The following is a 17,705-nucleotide window of genomic DNA, read 5'->3' as shown; positions in this document are numbered from 1 at the left end:
ATGTCTCACTTCCTTTCACAGATGTTCAACAGGATTTAGATCAAGGGCTCATATAGGTCATTTCCACCAAGCAGTCAGTGCGGAACAGCACACTTGTTTTTTGCGTTTCCACAGAGCAAAAGTTGGAAAGGGTCCCAAAAAACTGACCCGAAGAATCCCACTTTTCTGCACCCTTCCATATGGGTACCAATCTTACCTACCCGTACCAAAAAGGTGGAGCTGCACACACAACAACAGGGGGTTGTACTGACGTCACATCAGCGTGCAACTCAGCTGCTCACCTTCGGATTGCATAACACAGAAGTCTGCTCTGTGAGGAGCGGGCAAAAACGGGAGAAAAATCTGTGTGCAGCTGTAGCCACAGGAAGATCACGCTGCTTGTAGATGGCCTTACAGCCTTTACATTTAACATGCTTGTCTATAACTTTCTTTCTAATCTCCTGGGACAACTGTCTCCTTAGCTTTCTATGGTCCATGTTCAGTGTGGTCCGCACCAGGATATCAAACAGCAGTGACAACTTTTCACCCTTTAAATAGGCAGACTGACTGATGACAAGTTAGAAGACATCAGTGATGCTAATAACAGGACACACTTTAGTTTAACATGTCTCTATGGTAAAACTATTTTACAACTTTTTATAGGGGTACTGCCAATTTGGTCAAAGCCAGTTCTGTTACTTTGTTTTTAAAATTATTCTGTTGAACAACAATTCAAAAGCAATGTCTGATTTTCATGAGTTAATTTTCAGTTTTTTTTAAATTATTATTACTTTTTCAGTTTAAAGTAATTTCAGTGACCATTGCAGCTTTTCCTGTCTTTAACAGAAGTTTATCAACAATTTTGTCCACGTGTGTATTGCCCAGTCCTGGTCTGATATATCAGCACATGGCCACTAGAGGGCAGAAAGAGCACAGAGACAAGAACTTAAGAAACCTGAACAAAATACAATCTTTATTCATTATATACATTACATACAATGCAATACTACAAGGCTTTCTACACATTCACTGTATCCACAGAGTAGTGCTCACTGATCGGAGAGTACCAGCCTTTAAACTCCCAAGTCCCACCCAGGGGTCCAGAGAGGGGCGAGATGGAAAGAAAACATGAAAAAAAAAAAAAAATAATATTTCATCCAGCAAACAGTGCTGTGTGGAGGAGATTTAACCTAAAAGATCAAAAACAAGAGTAGTATTTGGCATTGTGTTTGTTTTTTTTTCCATACAAAGGTGCTTTCATTTATTTTTTAACACAGTTTTCTTCTGGCACAAAACAAAAAATAAATGCTACGGCAAGCGTGAGGAGCCTTAAATGTCATCAGGACATTATGAATAATCCCTTGCTCAGTTAGTCCATTAAGGGACCATAAAACGAAGATGTTTATCATGGGGAGTCTGCAGGTTTATTTTTATTGACTGAGTAATCTAAGGTATTAAATATGTCAAAATAGCAGGCCACTTTAATGTTAAAATGAAACGTGCCGATGATAGAAACGCTGATACAATTATACGCGATGAGCAACCACGACCACAGTAAACAACATCTTAAGGGGATTTTTGATATTTCAAATAACAGGGCACTCAGCAAAAAAAGATATTTTAGTCATAAAGATACCAAAAATATTGATTTAAACTCCTGCACAATTCAACTCAGAGTGTTTGCAGGAGATCTTAAGCTCATATTGACATTTAAAGGACCATACCAATGTTTTTGTTTGTTTCGGCACATCAGTCAGTTCTTTGTTTACTTTACATTTAAATTCAGGGGAACGTTAAGGAAGAAAAAGACGAGGGAAAGGGAAAATGTCAGCGAAAAACTCACACTTACTTAGTATTATAATCCAAGACCTAAATCTTCAAACTCCTTACTGGCAGCAGCACTTCATTCACACACCAATTGTTTAATTTATCCCAATAAGTTATAAGATTTAAGTTATAATATATAGCCAGAGAGATGCTGTAAGAAGACCCTGATTCTTTTCATGAAAAGGGATGAAAGAGAAAAGAACAAAATCTGAGCGTAGAATCTGTTCAATCCAAGAAGTTCATATATGTATATTTACATTTTCTGTACACCCGTTATAGTCCATCCATTACTGAGGACGACAAATTAAACTGCTGGAGAAAAAACAATACTTTGATATATATTAAACTTTATCTCATAGAATCATTCCTCCATTATTACATTTTGTCTCTTTTTGGCCGTCACATTCATAAAAAGAGTAACAAAATAACCAAACCAAAACTGGATAGGTTCTGAATTTCAACACAAAAGAAGATTTTGAAGGCCACATTTACAGGATAAGCTCATCTGAAAACAGCAACCTTTAGAGGTGCTTTGGATGTTCGATTACACAACAATAGTGCCTAGGATGCCTGAAAATTAATTCCAGAGTGTATAGATTTATGAGAACCCCAACACTTTTGTAAACTGGTGACATGCAGATCCCTCCGAACATGATGACCCCAGGAGTAGGTGGACTACTACAACAATGCTGGACCCTGTGGTCTTTCTAGTGCTGCTTACTCTTCTACTGAAATTCCCTTACTTCTTAGTTTAGAGTCTTTAGGAGTAACAGCCCCATGTTCACGACTCATCACTCAGTAGAAAGTTTTTTATGTGAACATGCCCATGTTGCTTCATAACAAAGCCACACTGCCGACTACTGGCCATACACATTTACTACAGTGGTTTTGGAAGAGATATTTCAACCCATAATCCTGATTTTGTCCTCTCCACAATCATAGAAACAGGATTGATGGCAATTACTTAAAACATGTTCCAAAAGATATGTTCAGCTTGAATATTATAATATTTCTTAATATTTTTTTGGTTAATTGCAATTAATCTCACCTTTTGTCACTTACTGGAATGCCACTATTTTGCATTTAAAGTTTTGGATTAAGACCTGCTTTTGGAACTTTGGAAAGATTATGGCATGAAATGAATGACAGAAAAAGGGACTTGCGATGGATTAAAAAGGAAATAAGGTAAATGCTTAATAACAGAAGGTTACGCAGACTTTTGACTTGTCCACTGAGCTGTCTGACTTTTTAGAGTAAATTAAGACGCTAAGGTGCAGAGGTGGACTCATGTTACATCGTTGTGGCTAAAGCTAAAGTGTGCCTAATCTGAATAACTATGGATCTTATTTTATCAGGATCAATGCATTTAAGCTGACAGCCCTACTTCTTTCATATTTTTGCTTAAGTATGGATCTTGTGGATCATTGCTGGGTCATGTCTGGCCAACTTTAAGAGGCAGAATAGGTTCTTTGCAATCATGTGATCCTGAATGCTTGTTGGGGGTCAGGAAGTAGGGGATAGCCATTAGGAATAAATGGGAATGGAGGAAAGTTAGTACTTCAAATCTCTAAATGGACCTCCGTCTAGTCAGATGAAGGGAGAGTGTAGAGGAGTCTTGTACAGAGCTAAGAGGCTAGCTGAGCCTCTTTAACATTTAAAAAATTCCTCGTTTTGTCTAACACACTTTAGTTGAAATGCTGATGGACTAGAAACTAAATAAACCTCGTGGGATGAGCGACCGAGTAATAATGTGGTGTTAATGAACAAGCCTTTCCTACAAAATGGCTCTTTAATGTGAGCCACTGTAGCTCGCTTCTGTTTGAGTGCCAGTTTCCTTTCCTCATGTTTTTTCGTTATTCAATCTATATTTAAAAAGCCAAACTGGTACCAAATGAAGAGCCAGCTCTACTGAGCTAAATGATCCAGATCTCTTAAAAGAGAAGCATTTCCTGTCGGATAAGATCAGAGTTCAATGAGCTAAACCATGGCAACACTAGACCATACACAGGCATTGTGTGACAGGGTACTGTCACTGCTGTTGAGTTTTTTCAAAATTCTTTTTGGATATTTCACTACTATCTGGACACAACAGGAGCTTAAGAATTAAGAATGTTTTTATTTTTGCACTCTTAACACTTGGCATAGTCATAAACAGCTCAAAACAGCCTTTTTGGTAGTGTTTTTCTATACAGAAATCACTACTTTGCCAAGGGAAGTTCCTGCTGCTGAGTGACCTGGCAACAGATGGGTAGCAGGATACATTTATATTTTTGATAAACCTTAACTGTCAGTATCACCATAAAAGGGATTGGTTTTATCAGCAAAAATCCAATATCGTGCATCCTTAGTTTTTAGTTGTGTTTGCCGAGCTGTGTGCATAGTGGCAGGCATCAAATGTATTAATCTCAATAAGAATCTTTTCTGAAACTTAACATGAAAATGTTTTCAGTCGATCTTTTTTTGTGTAAACGTGGCCTAAATGTTTTCCCGTGTCACGGACACACTGTCCTTATACCAAGTAAATTAACAAGTAAACTTGAGCTGAAATTGTGCAACAATTGGCCTCAGCAGACTTCATCTCATCATCCATTTTGCTCCAAATGTCTGTGTTTGACTGTGTGGGCGTTTGTGTGGGTAAAAAGCACAAATCCAACACTTTAAAAAAAAAGGAAAACTCTGTGAAATAAATCCTCTTTTTGGCCTTAATTTTTCTACGATGGAATAACAAGTGAAGATGAGAAACAGAAGCGATGTTTGGCAGAGTTTAGAGGGCCTTTATGTGCTCCAAGAAGTCTTCATTACCAAGAAAAACCCAAAGAGATATTTGGGTAAAAGAAAAACTCACAGTTCATGTCGTTGGTATTTGTTCACATCCAAATACCGTAGTGTCGTTTGAGAGTGTTTATCTCACTGTCAGGTAACAGCAGGAGTTTCCAGATGAGTAGTTTCCCCCTACCAGGGTTCAGAAATAGAAAAATATCTGGTCTCTGTGTCCTCTGTCCTGTCATGGTGCAGAGATGGGAAGGTGTTCAGTCAGTCCAGTAGGTTAGGAGCAAAGGGGGGCTGGAGTGTCCAAAGTGAGAGGGGCTAGAGTGTGATGAGGTCTACTAGGTTTCCCTTAGGCGGGGTCATGCTGTCCGGGAAGAAGTTGACGAGTGTGTCAAAGAGCTGGGTCCGCTGAGCATACGTCTGATCCACGTCTGAGAAACCTAAAGGAAGAGAGGAGAGGAAGAAAGATATCAGTTAATTTGTGTGGCTGTAACATCAAAATCGGAGCACTTTGATCATGTTTATGCTAATTTCATGTGTCTGATTTTAAACCGACAGATCTGAGGATTTATTTTAACTGCTTTATGAACATAAAAGAGATCTCTCCCTCGCTCTCTCTCAGATCTCTGTGTGTCACACACTGAGAGGGGGAAACTATATTTACCCAAGAAAATACAGAAATAAGGTTCTGATTCACACTATTTCAGTCTTATGTTGCCTTAAACTGACATGACCTAACACCACATGAGCATTAGGTCCCTTTGCATTGCACGCTTGCTGTCCACACTGCATCGGTTAAATATTGAAAACCCTGTCCTTTAAATTTCCCCTTGAGAAATCCAGCACTTTAATTTTAAATGCAGAGAAATGGATGGGTTGTGCCTTGTATTGACAAGCCTTTGACAGCAGAGAGACAAATAGTTTTGCCACTGTGTTATAATAGGTTGGAGGATAATATTTCAAACATTGATATAGTAATTACTAAGAAAGGTCAATGCATGCTTCTCTTCAGTGAACAGACACGGAAGTATTCATATGACTTTAGTCTGATAAAAAGCAGCATTACTTGAGATGTCATTGCTCTGGTGCAATGAAAAATTTGGACATCCAAGCCCTGCAGAGTTCTTGTTTTCTTTATGAATATTATTAATGGACAACTATCTCCATATTGTAAGACAAGTCAACGAACTCTTTTGAAAAGAAAACTGAAAGAAAATCAAGAAAAACTTAATATAGAACACTCCTGCTACCTTGTCATCTCACTAATTAGTTGTTCCTCAGCCATTTTAACACAAGCCACAGACAGTAAATTAGAAATTGGGTGTTGTTTTGTCATAGCAATGCCTCTTGGCAATAAAAATCATACCCTTTTAAATGGTGCCACATTTATAAGGAGCATGGGTTTGTGGGATGAGCAGCAGAGTTGAGTATGTGGGTTTAGCCAATGTAAAATTTGCAGAATCTTCTCTGCCAGGCCCGAACAGTCTACTCTGCTGTCGCTAATGACTTTTGTTTTGACACCTCAAGAAGACTGTTTCCTCACCCTGTCAGCCTACCATAGGCTGCAGATTTGCAGTCAAGGTCTGAAGGACGATATGGCCGACTGCTCTCTGCCCAGACAATCTGGAACAGACTGCATGCAGCCAAACTCCACTCTCATGTTGCTGCAAGGGGCCCTGCTGTGACTGCCCTTCACCATCTGATCCATTTGCGCTGCAGTCAGCAACATATGCACAAGAATTCGATTTGTTCGGGATTTGTCCAGATTCTGACTACAACAGTTGGATTGTAGGGTCAAAGTGTGGAGAGGACGTGAAAAACGCAGCACCTTTTAGTAGAGATAGTGTGATGGAAAAACGAGGCTCGCCATCATTGGAGCCAATCTCAATGCAGAGAGATATCGCGATGAGATTCTGCAACCAGGGGCAATCCCATATTTCCACAGTCTGGGACTGGACTCTGCACTTGTGGGATCAGCTTGGGCGTGCCGTTTCTTGCCAGAGTGACCAACACAACCATGTTGGCTGACTTGCGACAAATGCTGATTGAAGAATGGGATGCTATTCCACAGCAGTGTTTTACCAGGCTGGTGAGCAGCATGAGGAGGAGGTTTCAGGCTGTCGTGGCAGTGTACAGTTCTTCCATCATCGATTGGTTCTTGCTCATCTGGCAAATGTATGTTCCTTACAAATGTGGCACCATTTAAAACGGAAATAAACAGGCTTTCCAACGCTGTTAAGATTTATCGTCAAAAAGTGATGTTACAACAAAGAAATAATCTACCAAACACAAATTTCCTTACTTACACCTTACTTATTTAATTCCTTCGGCTGTGCTACCCAATAGCTCTAACAGCACAGCAGTAAAATTTAGAAACATGCAGATGTTTAGCAGGTAGATAGTTTATCATCAATACAAACAGGTTTTAATCCTACAGGTATGTCAAAGTTATCTGAAGTAGAGAGGATTTTGCTCTAATGACAGCATTAGAGAAATTTCAAAGGCATATCTGGATGTTAAATGGGTGTTTAGCTGAAGAATGGATCTTCTTACCCAGAGGGATGAAGTCGGAGCTGGACTTGAAGAGAGCCGAGGGCAGAAGCTGGAACTGAAGCACAACAACCGTCATAAAGAATGCACTAAAATGTCAGATCTTCATCAACTTAGAAATGTAAAATGGGGAGAAATACAGCTGAAAGTGGAACGATGGATGCTAGAAATAACAACCCAAGGTTCTGCATGATTAACACAAATCTTGAATTTTCCTTGACTCAATATACCACTCATATATCCCAGTTTAAAATTATTCCTCAACACCATACCTCCTTATTTTTTCTTTTTATCTAATGTTTTTTCCAATCTTTTTCCATCTAGTTTATAAACTTCTCCACCTTTTTACATTATATTTCTCATTTTTAATCTTGTTTTCTTTCCTCTGAATTAAAAAAGACTAACAAAAAGGGTAAAAAGAAAGGTCTACTCTACAGATATGTGCAGTACCTCTTTGGTCTCATCGGGATCTGTGTGGTCCACCGTCAGTGAGAGGTCGTTCTGCAGGTATTTTAGTGCACTCAGAGGCTCCGACTGAGCTTTCTCTTCAAATCTGCAAAACCAAAACACTTTTATTTACAAAAATGCACACTGTGAGAGTGCAGTTACAGCTGGCAAACACTAGATGGCAACAATCACACTGCAAAGATGAACTCAAAGTAGTCAGGTTTCCCATTATGAAACAGATTTCATGCTAAATTAAGGGTGTTTCAGGACAAAAATGCTACTTCCTGTTAAGATTTTAAAAGGACTTGTTTTCTTGTCTTCTCTGATTAGTCATCACATTTATGAAATATCAAAATATCTGCTGCTTTTTTATAATAATGCTTTCATTCATCCAACCTTGCTTCAATTTTGACTCTATATAATTGACAAGAAGACATGATGATGTAACTTTAAATCACTCTCAAATTCTAGAGGACACATTCATGGACCAGCCCTGCTTTAAATGAGAGCTCTCACCATATTATACAACAGTTCAAATCTGTATAAAGCTGATGACTAATGATTTTACATAAACAGGTTTCAGCTGAGCAACACTCAATCAGTATGATAAGCTCTGTATTGATGCGGACAGCGTATTAAATCAGCGCATCATTAAAGGACAGAAGATGTCATACAGAGGTGAAAGAGGTGTTAACATGGACCTGTATTTCCTGATTAGGTATCTGCAGTGTCGCAGCAGGTACTCCTTTGAAGGTCGACACAGTTTGAGGGACCAGAAGTCGTCCAAACGCATCTTAGGAGAACACGACTTCCCTGGGTTACCACCAAACAGGTAATGCACCTAGAAAAACACAGATTACATACAATTAAATTGATAAAAAACCTGTTGTTGGACATCTGCACTCTGCTTTTTCAACACTTTCCTTCACGAATGGATTTAACAGTCGCAGACTTGCAGTCCTTTACTAGTGCAGCTTTCCAAGTCATCTTCTAACATGGAACTTATCTGTTGCAAGCTATTTTGACAGACTTATCAAAACAGCTGTGCAGTGGTAATGTCACATCATGCAGTTGAGGATAATTGCAGAGTTGGCCTTTTAGACTTTGCCAAGTTTCTGCCATTAATGTCCCTTTTGTTGTGTTAGAGCTGGGTGATATGGCCTGAAATTAATGTCACGGCTTGTTTCCTTTGTTTTTTTGCTCTTTGCAGTTAGAGTATTATATCCCGGAATAACAAAATTAGAGATAACACATTTAAATGCATATTCAAGCCTGTGGTGGCATACTGAACTCATGTCTGGCTTTGACATCAAAGAAAAATGTTTGTAAGTCTCTTTTCTTTGTGCCTGCACCTGTAGTTTTAAGTTTCATTTCTCTCCTGCTGTGGTGTGTCAAGCTGCTACCAACAACCACATTTCCTGATGTGGGCATTCACAATAAAAAGCACTAGTACAAAATAACAACTATGGACTTTTATGTTAAAGGAAGCTTGTTTATTGTGAATTTAGGTTAGCGTTAACAGAGTTCTAGCGACTTCACAAGGTTAAAAAGTTTATAACTTCATCTTTGGCCTTGTTCAATGCCCAACTTCTATGAGTCATCATGGACTCAAAAAAAAGTGAGTCATGAGTAAAAACACACAACAGTTTTTTATGCCATTATAATATGATTTGCAGCAGCACAGGACTAAGTACAAACAGAGTTGATCCAATGAAGCTAACGGCTTGAATCAAAGCCCCAGACAGGCAAACTGAGATGCTTTGCAAAGTGGGTACACTTGCTTCATGTTGCTGTTATTACAGAATAAAAACAGCAAAAATGTTAATTAACTAAAACAGCATGAGTAGGTGGCATCTGGTCAGTTCTGTCAGGTCCCCTGTGACCCTACCATCTGAATGTGGCAGCTAATATTGAGACTCATCAGACCAGGCGATGTTCTCCAATTGTCTCTTGTTTAATTTTGGTGAGCCCATGTGAATTGTAGCCTCGATTTCCTTACAAGAAAGGCAGCCAGTGTGGTCTCCTGCTGCTGGATCTGTTGAGGTTTGATGTGTTGTACGTTCAGAGATGGTATTTGGCATACCTTGGTTGTAACAAGTGGTTATTTGAATTACTATTACTATTTTGAGTTACTGTTCCTTTCTTGACCCAGTCTGTCTATTCTCCTCTGACATCAACAAGGCATTTTCATCCACTCAACTGCCACTTTTCTCTTTTTCAGACCATTCTGTTTACCCTAGAGATGGTTGTGTGTGAAAATCCCAGTAGATCAGCAGTTTCTGAGATACTCAGACCAGCCCGTCTGGCTCCAACAACCATGCCACGTTCAAAGTCACTTAAATCCTCTTTTGTCCCCATTCTGATGCTCAGTTTGAACTTTAGCAAGTCGTCTTGACCATGCAGCCATGTAACTGGCTGATTAGCTATTCATGTTAACAAGCAATTTAACAGGTGTACCCACTAAAGTGACAGGTGAGTGTATATTTTTAAAATACAATCAAGACTTTTATGGTAAAACTAATTTTTTGCAGTTTTTCACTGGTTGTACCAGCTGATAGTGAAAGTAGCTTTGGCTCACTAAAGGCTGCAGCCTCTCAAATCACTTATCTAGAATCTTTTTTTATCATTTCAAAATAAAATTCCCATGATTTTAGTTGCACAGCGCTGTCATTTAAGAACTTGACATTTAAGTAATTCAGGGACTTTTTGATGATCCTACTAACTTTTAATGACAAATTTTAATAACATTTGGTCATTTCATAGTTTCCAACCATAAAATCAAGCCAAAGTATTCCAATTTGAATTTCTCACAATTCAAATGGCATTATTAGAAGTGCGAGTAATCTGTTCATTTCCTTGGATGGTCACACAGCATAACATTTTAAGGGTTTGAGATGCAAAAATATCAAATTAATCGAATTATTCAAATTTACTGAAAATATGTTGAACAAAGCAGGTCACATAGAACAAATTGATGTATGCCATGAAGTAATTCCTTTTTTTTTTTTTTTTTTTAAGGAAATAATAGATCCGTACACAATAATACAGCATGTCATTGACCCAGCTACAGTAGCTAATAGTGGCTGGGAGCTACATTACAATTTAGACAAATTATTCGACAAGGATTGTGGGCCTGAACTGATAAGGAACCTTAATATTTAGCTTGACGGAGTGGTTACTCTTCAGCCAACTACAGAGGAAATTTTAACAATCTAACTATTAAACCACATAATTATGTGCTTCCCTTGCAGTCATTCCTATAACTGATAAATCTTTTGGTCTTTCTTTAATTCCTTATGCAAGAGTTTAAGTCACAACTTGATTATTATTTTACTGAAGTTTGAGTTTTTACCAATTAGTCATTTGAAGTCTAAGTTGAATTTGCCTCTGTCTTTTGATGTTTCTGCAGAACTAAGGAAGGAAAAAAAAGCTTTTGTTAAGTGTTGATGTAAGAGACGCCAACAGTGATGAAGAAGAGCCAGATGTGGGAGTGCTAACTCGATGCAGCATGAATTAAAACCCGACAAAAGCTGAGCTGTAGCTCATCTTTGAAGTGTTTCTGAAGTGTTACTATTTGTTTGTCATGAAATCTGTGTGAGTGAGGGCGTGTTACCTTGTGCATCTCATCGTAGACCAGCTGGTGTGCAAAGCGTGGACAGGGCTCCTCCTCCTGCAGAGCTTTACTTGGGTTTTCTTTCACCGCCTGGTCGTTCTTGTACACGCACGACCTGAGCAGCAGGGACAGAAAGAGGAAGAGTGAACAAAGAACATCAAACACGTACTGCAGCCTTCGAGGAAAAGCTGCTCAACAAATTCAGGCTGCTTTGCATGCACACAGACACATTTACACGCAGGGCTAGCAGAGAAGAACGAGCACACGTCATCATAACGCTGCAAGTGTCTCGCTGACTGATTTCACTGGACACTGAGTACAAGAACAGCTACTGGAGTCAATGTACCGGAACAGTGAAGGCTGCAGCTTGTTCTCTCACAATCACTCATCTAAACATGACATGTGTACACATGCAATGCAACGCACATTCACAGAGACACGCTGGGTACATGCTGTTCTCTAGTGGAGGGCTGAGAGGTCAGGAAATGCCTTCAAATGTGACAAACGTTGAGAAGTGAGTGTGTGTTTTATTTGTTGTGGTTTAGATCTGGGCTGCAGTGTGCTATAATTTCCTGCTCATGTATGCTTTCTTCTTGTGCTGTGGCCTGTTTCTTTGTTGGTTTTTATCTTACCAGTTGTTACGGGCGATGTCGTAGATCCAGAAGGAGTTTCGGACATTCTCTTCTCGCTTGTCCTTGTCCTTGCTTAGGCCTGACAGAACGTGGATCTCGTTGAGCTCAGGGTCGATGGTGGCTCTTTGTGTGAAGCCTGTCATCGGTACTACGGAGGGAAAAAAATAAAATTATTAATCAATTAGGTGAATCATAAATAAAAATTTATGCAGCAGTTAAGAAACATTTTCTATAATAATCTGACTAAAAATAAAACCCGTACTTTTATTCACAATAGAAAAAAAAAACAAAGTCAAAACAGACATATTGATTTTCATGAAACTTGGCTCATTTTAAATTTAATGGCACCAACATTAAAGATACAGGCTTTTCAAGTGTGTGCTGATATGAAGCTAGATGGCCCCTCTACTCTTTAGTCCATTATTAAAAAAAAAAAAAAAAAAAAAAAAAAAAAAAAGAAGCCACTTTTGATTCTTTTGACCACAGAACAGTTTTCCATTTTGCCTCAGTCCATTGACTGAGCTGACCCATGAGCTTTGGCCCAAAGAAGACAGCAGTGTTTCTGGATCCTGTGCAAATGTGGCTTCATCTTTACATGATACAGCTGTAACCTGCATTTGTGGATGACAGAGGACGTTTATATTGAATTTATGAAAGATATGACCAAGAGGAAATATGCTGACAATGAAAAGAAGGGGGCCCAGAACATAACACTGGGGAACGCCGGTAGAGACGGGAAAAGAGTGGGTTTTTGAGAGCTCTGAGTTCAGTTGAGTGTGGCCAGAGAGGTATGATTTAAACCAGAAGAGGGATGTGTTGACTAGACATGTCTGTTTTAAAACAGTGCTGCTTGAGGGCCCCAAGATCACCAGCAACCACTGTTGACCTTTGGCTTTGTCCCCTGCACAGAGATTTCTTCAGATTCTCTGAATCTTTTGATGGTGGGATAGTCAAAGTCTTCACAATTTCACTTTAAGTAACATGTTTCTGAAATAATTCAAAACTTTTAATAGCATCTCTAAGAAGATCCTTTGGTATCCAGTCATGATACTAGCCTGCTGCCAATTAACCTAATTAGTTGTAAAATGTCCCTCCAGCTGTTTACCCTTACTTTCCAGTTTTTTGTTGACCTTTCCCTACTTTTTTGAGTTGTGTTGCCGGAAACAAACTTAAAATATGCTAATTTTTTTGATAAAACAATAAAATATCTTAGTTTCAACATCTGGTTTATGAGATTTATAAATCATTGCATTCTGTTTTTATTTATTTAAAAAAGGAAAGATAAATAAAATCAAAAGGAAAATCAAAAGGAAAAAGGCAAAGTTTAAATCAGCAAAATACTTCATAACACAGCAACATGCTGCCATGGCAACAAGGCCCTGCAGGGACTGAGTGAGCAGAATGCAAACTCAGCCCGATGTGATGGAAACGCCGACACACTGTTGTTCTTCTGAGGCCTGCTGTGGGCGAAGCATGGCACCAAAAATTATAAAGGTGGGAGTTCAATTCCCTGTGTTGGTTATCAATTAGAGCAAATCTACGGCTCAGGAACAAACGGCCTTCATTTAAACATAGATTAGACGTAAACAGTGCATGTTAAAGCTGCATTCAGGACTCAAACCATAGAATTACATTACATAACCTTAATGTAGCTCTGATAAATACTGCATAAACAGTTCAGCTGATTCAATTTTCTGCAGTCTAAACTTAAGTACTCAACATTAGTAGTGTTGCATTACTATGACCTGAGCAAACTGGGACTAATTTGTTCACCCAACAGAGAAGAAAGCACAACAAGCATGAAATTAATGATAACCTACAGGCAGCCTGTCATCCAGTACCCTCAGTAATAGTCTCTATCCACTGCTTTAAATGCAGAATTGTAAGGAGTATAGACAATACGACATGTTTGGCGGACACCAAATACTGCACATCACCACAAAGACACCCTCCCCACTATGAAGTGTGGTGGTAGCAGCATCATGCTGTGGGGGTGCTACTCAGCAGCAGGCCCTGGAAGGCTTATAAAGGTAGAAGGTGAAATGAATGATGCAGAATAAAATAAATTCCTGGAGGAAAATCTTTTTCAGTCTGCACGAGATCTATGGCTTCAGAGAAGATTTTTTTTCCAGCAAGACAAGTGGGGTGATAAATCCAAGGGGGGTTAGAGGCACTGTAGTAGTAAAATGACCAGAGCTCTAGGTAAAACTAGAGACAACCTCTCAGTTTTACAGCTCAGTCCACATTTACTTTGTTTTGTTGAAAACTACCTCAGATAGAAAAAGCCGCTCAAAAATCTGTGAAGTATGGCCCAAGCAGTTTGCAGAGAGCCCTGGACTTTTAGCAGAAATATGCTCTGAGTCAGAACAATAACAACATTTTCTTGCCAGAAGTTTGGTTGAAAAGTGTTTAAGAGCAAGCCAGTGATAATTCTTTGATTACTCATGTCAACAATCTAAATCTCATTAAACTAAATTTAAAACTTTGATCCTGATTAAGACTTTTGTTCAAGGATTTTCAGCTGTATAATCAAGAACAATAAAGTTTCTGTTGGCAGATATCAAAGCAGATTTTCTCTCTTTAAAAATTTGAATTTGTGGGTTTCAGCTCTTTAAGTCAATAAGAGCAACAAGTGTTTTTCATAATTTACTGAGTTAAAAGGCATCACTAAAAAAGCATTTAATTCTGTTTAAAGAAAGAGTAAAAATAATCAATCCTTCATGTCATCACAAAGCCTGCATTTCAAGAATAAACCACTCTAAGTTGTGCCATTTTTCCTCTGTTTATTTGATTTGAACAAAATGTAGATTGCATGTTAGAAAGACAGTTCTGAACGCCTCGAGTGCTTTTTCATCAGGATTGAGTAAAGTCATTTTGAGTCATGAACAAACATGAGATAGGCTTCACCGTCTTCAACCAATCAAGCCTTTACTTCAGACGGTGATTAAAGCTTGCCCCAGAGCATGAACGTTGATTTAGGGGAGTTCCATCCCCCTGATGTTATGGTACACATTTTTGGTGCCCCCTGTGGGTCAGGATTAAAATGACTGAGTAATCTTATTCCCAGTCAAAGTCTGCATAGAGCTACAAGATAATTAAAAAAATCATTAATGGATTAGAATAATTTTATTGCTCTTACACGATTACATAGCTGCTCAGCCTTACATCACAGTCTTGATTAGTTTAATTGTTGCTGTTATTTATATTTGATGGCCGCGCTCTTCTGGGATCCCCTTGCACTTGTAGGAGCCTATGTGGAAAGCATAAACCAGAAACAGCACACATTTCTGCTCTTCCTGTGCCTATAAGGAAAGCCTAAAGCAGGGAGAGAAGCAACGATAAGCCCAGAGCAGAGCGGGCATCAGTGAAAACAAAATTATATTGATTTAATCAGATATAGCATAGAGGAGGAGCTGGGGTGGAGGAGGGTTGCAAAAAGCAGCTTACAGAGGAAACAGCGAAGCATAGCCAGGCTAGAGCAGTTTAAATATGGTAGCTTGAATGGGATTAGCCAATAGTGTGCTTAGAGCTAACCAGCTGGCCATCAGCTGATGAGGACTTGTGTAAGATCAGCAAATTTCAAATATATGGTAGCGCTCAACTCCGTGGCCTGCCTGAACCAACACTATACGCAGTTTTTGGTATTCTCAGCCTTTAAATCGCCTAAGGTCCGGTCTTTCCCGTTTACCGCCATTCATTTCTGAAGTTATGTTTTTACCCAGATAGGGGCGGGCCAGGATTTGGAGGGCAAAGTACCTAGATTGTTGCCCTTATCAATTGATCAGTATCTTAAAACAACAGAAAAGACAAACATGATATTAAAAAGCCTTGCGCAACTTTTAAGAAGCTTTGACCAACAAGTATCCACAGCAAATTCAGTACTAATCATGTCAAAAATGTGACTTGTGCATCCATCACGGTGGGTTTTAACAGTCCAAGAAGCATTTTTGAAGCGCACATGGAGCTCCACTTGTGTGTCAGACATCAAGTTAACTTAGCAAAGGGTATGAGGGGCGTGGCCTTTAAAAAAAATGCCTTTTCTTTCCTTAATAACAGAACCACTATCTGGCTGTTGGGTTGATACTTCTTGGATAAGTAAATCAAACAATTCAGAGTAATTCTGGCAAGTTTTGTGGTTCAAGCACATTCCATGTCATGGGAATTTGACCGTCTTTGGCAAAAAATAATAATAATAAAGGCTGAAAAGCCTAAATAATAACATGAATACAAGAACAGCTACAGCAGGCCTGGTTATTAAAAGCATCTTTCTCTCATTCTCATAAAGATGAAACAAAAAGCTTTTTCCACTACTACTACTACACTGTGACTGGTTCTTATTTGCAGATTAGATTTTAAATGCTTCACTTAAACTCTACTGAACAGAAACATCATCACTAAAGCGATAATGCTGGTTTCCACTAACTGATCCCTGACTCAAGCTTTGATGGACAGAGAGACAGCAGAGTGTGTGACAGATGTCAAAGAGTCTGGTGCTAAAGGTCAGAACATGAGGTCTAACATGATGAGAAGCCGCTGCAGATCTGAGCCGCTGCACTCGTCGACATGTGGCTCTGGTTATGAGACAGAGAACAGTTTGGGCTTCCTGCTTCCTTCCTGCCAAAAACACACTCTGTTCTTTCTTTCCTGCTCTGTTTCACTCCATTTCAATCTTTCAGTTTCTGTCTTCCAATTTTATCACTCTGTCCAGATTCTCGCTCGCCGCCTGGTTCTGGTGAACGCTCGGCAGACAGAAGTTTATATAAACCGTGTCGAGGCAGTCAGTCAATCTGCGTGTCAGAGAAGGAAGTGTGTTTGCTGCTGGAGCGTTTAAAGAAAAGGATCTGTCACATCTTCTCTAACAGGGGCAGAGAAGTCAACAAACACTAAGAACTCATTAGAGAGGTGTCTGGCGTATTCGCAGGCTGTTTATATTGTCTGATTGAGCCTCAGGGTTAAGTTAAACAACATCCTCGAGGCTACGCTACAAAAACACTCAGCATCAGGTGGTGGCAAATGACAGAAGAGCTCACTGAATTGTCAGCCGAGAAGACCAAGGACTGGGGTTTGTCTGTTTTTTTTTTTTTTTTTTTTTTTTTTTTTTAAATTGAACTGGAACTCGATCAACTTGATGGTAATGCTGCTTTCATACAGATGAAAAGGTTTCGGATTAAAGAAACAATAATTTGGCTTTACAAATCAAAAGATCCGTCATTTTTAAAGGTTACAAAATCATCTTGTCCAGTGTTTTGGGTCTTTGAAAAACCAGCTCTTCCTGCACCCTAGTTCTTTTAAAAGCCTGTTTTCATCTAAAACAAACAAAACAAAATTTAAGCAAGATCCTTCTTTCTGGTATTCACAGAGAAATGAGGCTTCAGTTTTCAGGAAATCATGTTCCTCATTGACTTTACATAACCATACTTGCGTTTCAATGCCTGATAAAAATGCTGCAGGCCAGAATTCAGCAGGGATCAAGTTGTAAAAGATCACTATTTGTATCCTTTGAGTTAAACTGTGAAATTAAGAGCATGGCCATACAATCTCTATTATATTGATAATCCAAAGTAATACAAAATGTCCACAAATTCGAATAAAATCCATCTATTTCATAGGAAATGAGAGCTGTAATAGAATGAGTCCTTCAAAAAAGCATACTAAAGATTACACAAATACACATCACTACCAAAACATTCCCAATGTACTGGTTCAATTCAGACAGTATGGTTGAGTGTGAGGAAACAAATACTGGGCACCACTATTGATTCACTAAATCAAAAAAAAGTAAAACATCCAAGGAAGTGAAGACTTTTTATATAGGCACTGTTCATTTCTGTGCACATTTGACTCACTGACTTGAGTACATATAAGTACATAAAAGGCCTGCCTTAGAG

General features: G+C 38.9%; 1 protein-coding gene across 1 annotated transcript in view; it reads right to left on the bottom strand.

Annotated features, from left to right (window-relative positions):
- Window positions 1-925: 925 nt before the first annotated feature.
- mkln1 (muskelin 1, intracellular mediator containing kelch motifs) overlaps window positions 926-17,705 on the bottom strand; it is a 39,625-nt gene continuing 22,845 nt past the window's right edge. The window contains exons 13-18 of the mRNA XM_041780779.1: window positions 11,818-11,965; window positions 11,186-11,300; window positions 8,274-8,413; window positions 7,576-7,678; window positions 7,129-7,183; window positions 926-5,015 (exon numbers count right to left, since the gene is read on the bottom strand). Of these exons, the coding sequence (XP_041636713.1) occupies window positions 4,894-5,015; window positions 7,129-7,183; window positions 7,576-7,678; window positions 8,274-8,413; window positions 11,186-11,300; window positions 11,818-11,965 (683 nt within the window). The 3' untranslated portion in view covers window positions 926-4,893. The remainder of the gene's footprint in view (window positions 5,016-7,128; window positions 7,184-7,575; window positions 7,679-8,273; window positions 8,414-11,185; window positions 11,301-11,817; window positions 11,966-17,705) is intronic.

Source organism: Cheilinus undulatus, linkage group 23 (assembly GCF_018320785.1).
Source record: "Cheilinus undulatus linkage group 23, ASM1832078v1, whole genome shotgun sequence".
NCBI lineage: Eukaryota > Metazoa > Chordata > Actinopteri > Labriformes > Labridae > Cheilinus > Cheilinus undulatus.
Note: the sequence above shows the minus strand (reverse complement) of the source record. Positions and strands in the feature narration are given on the sequence as shown.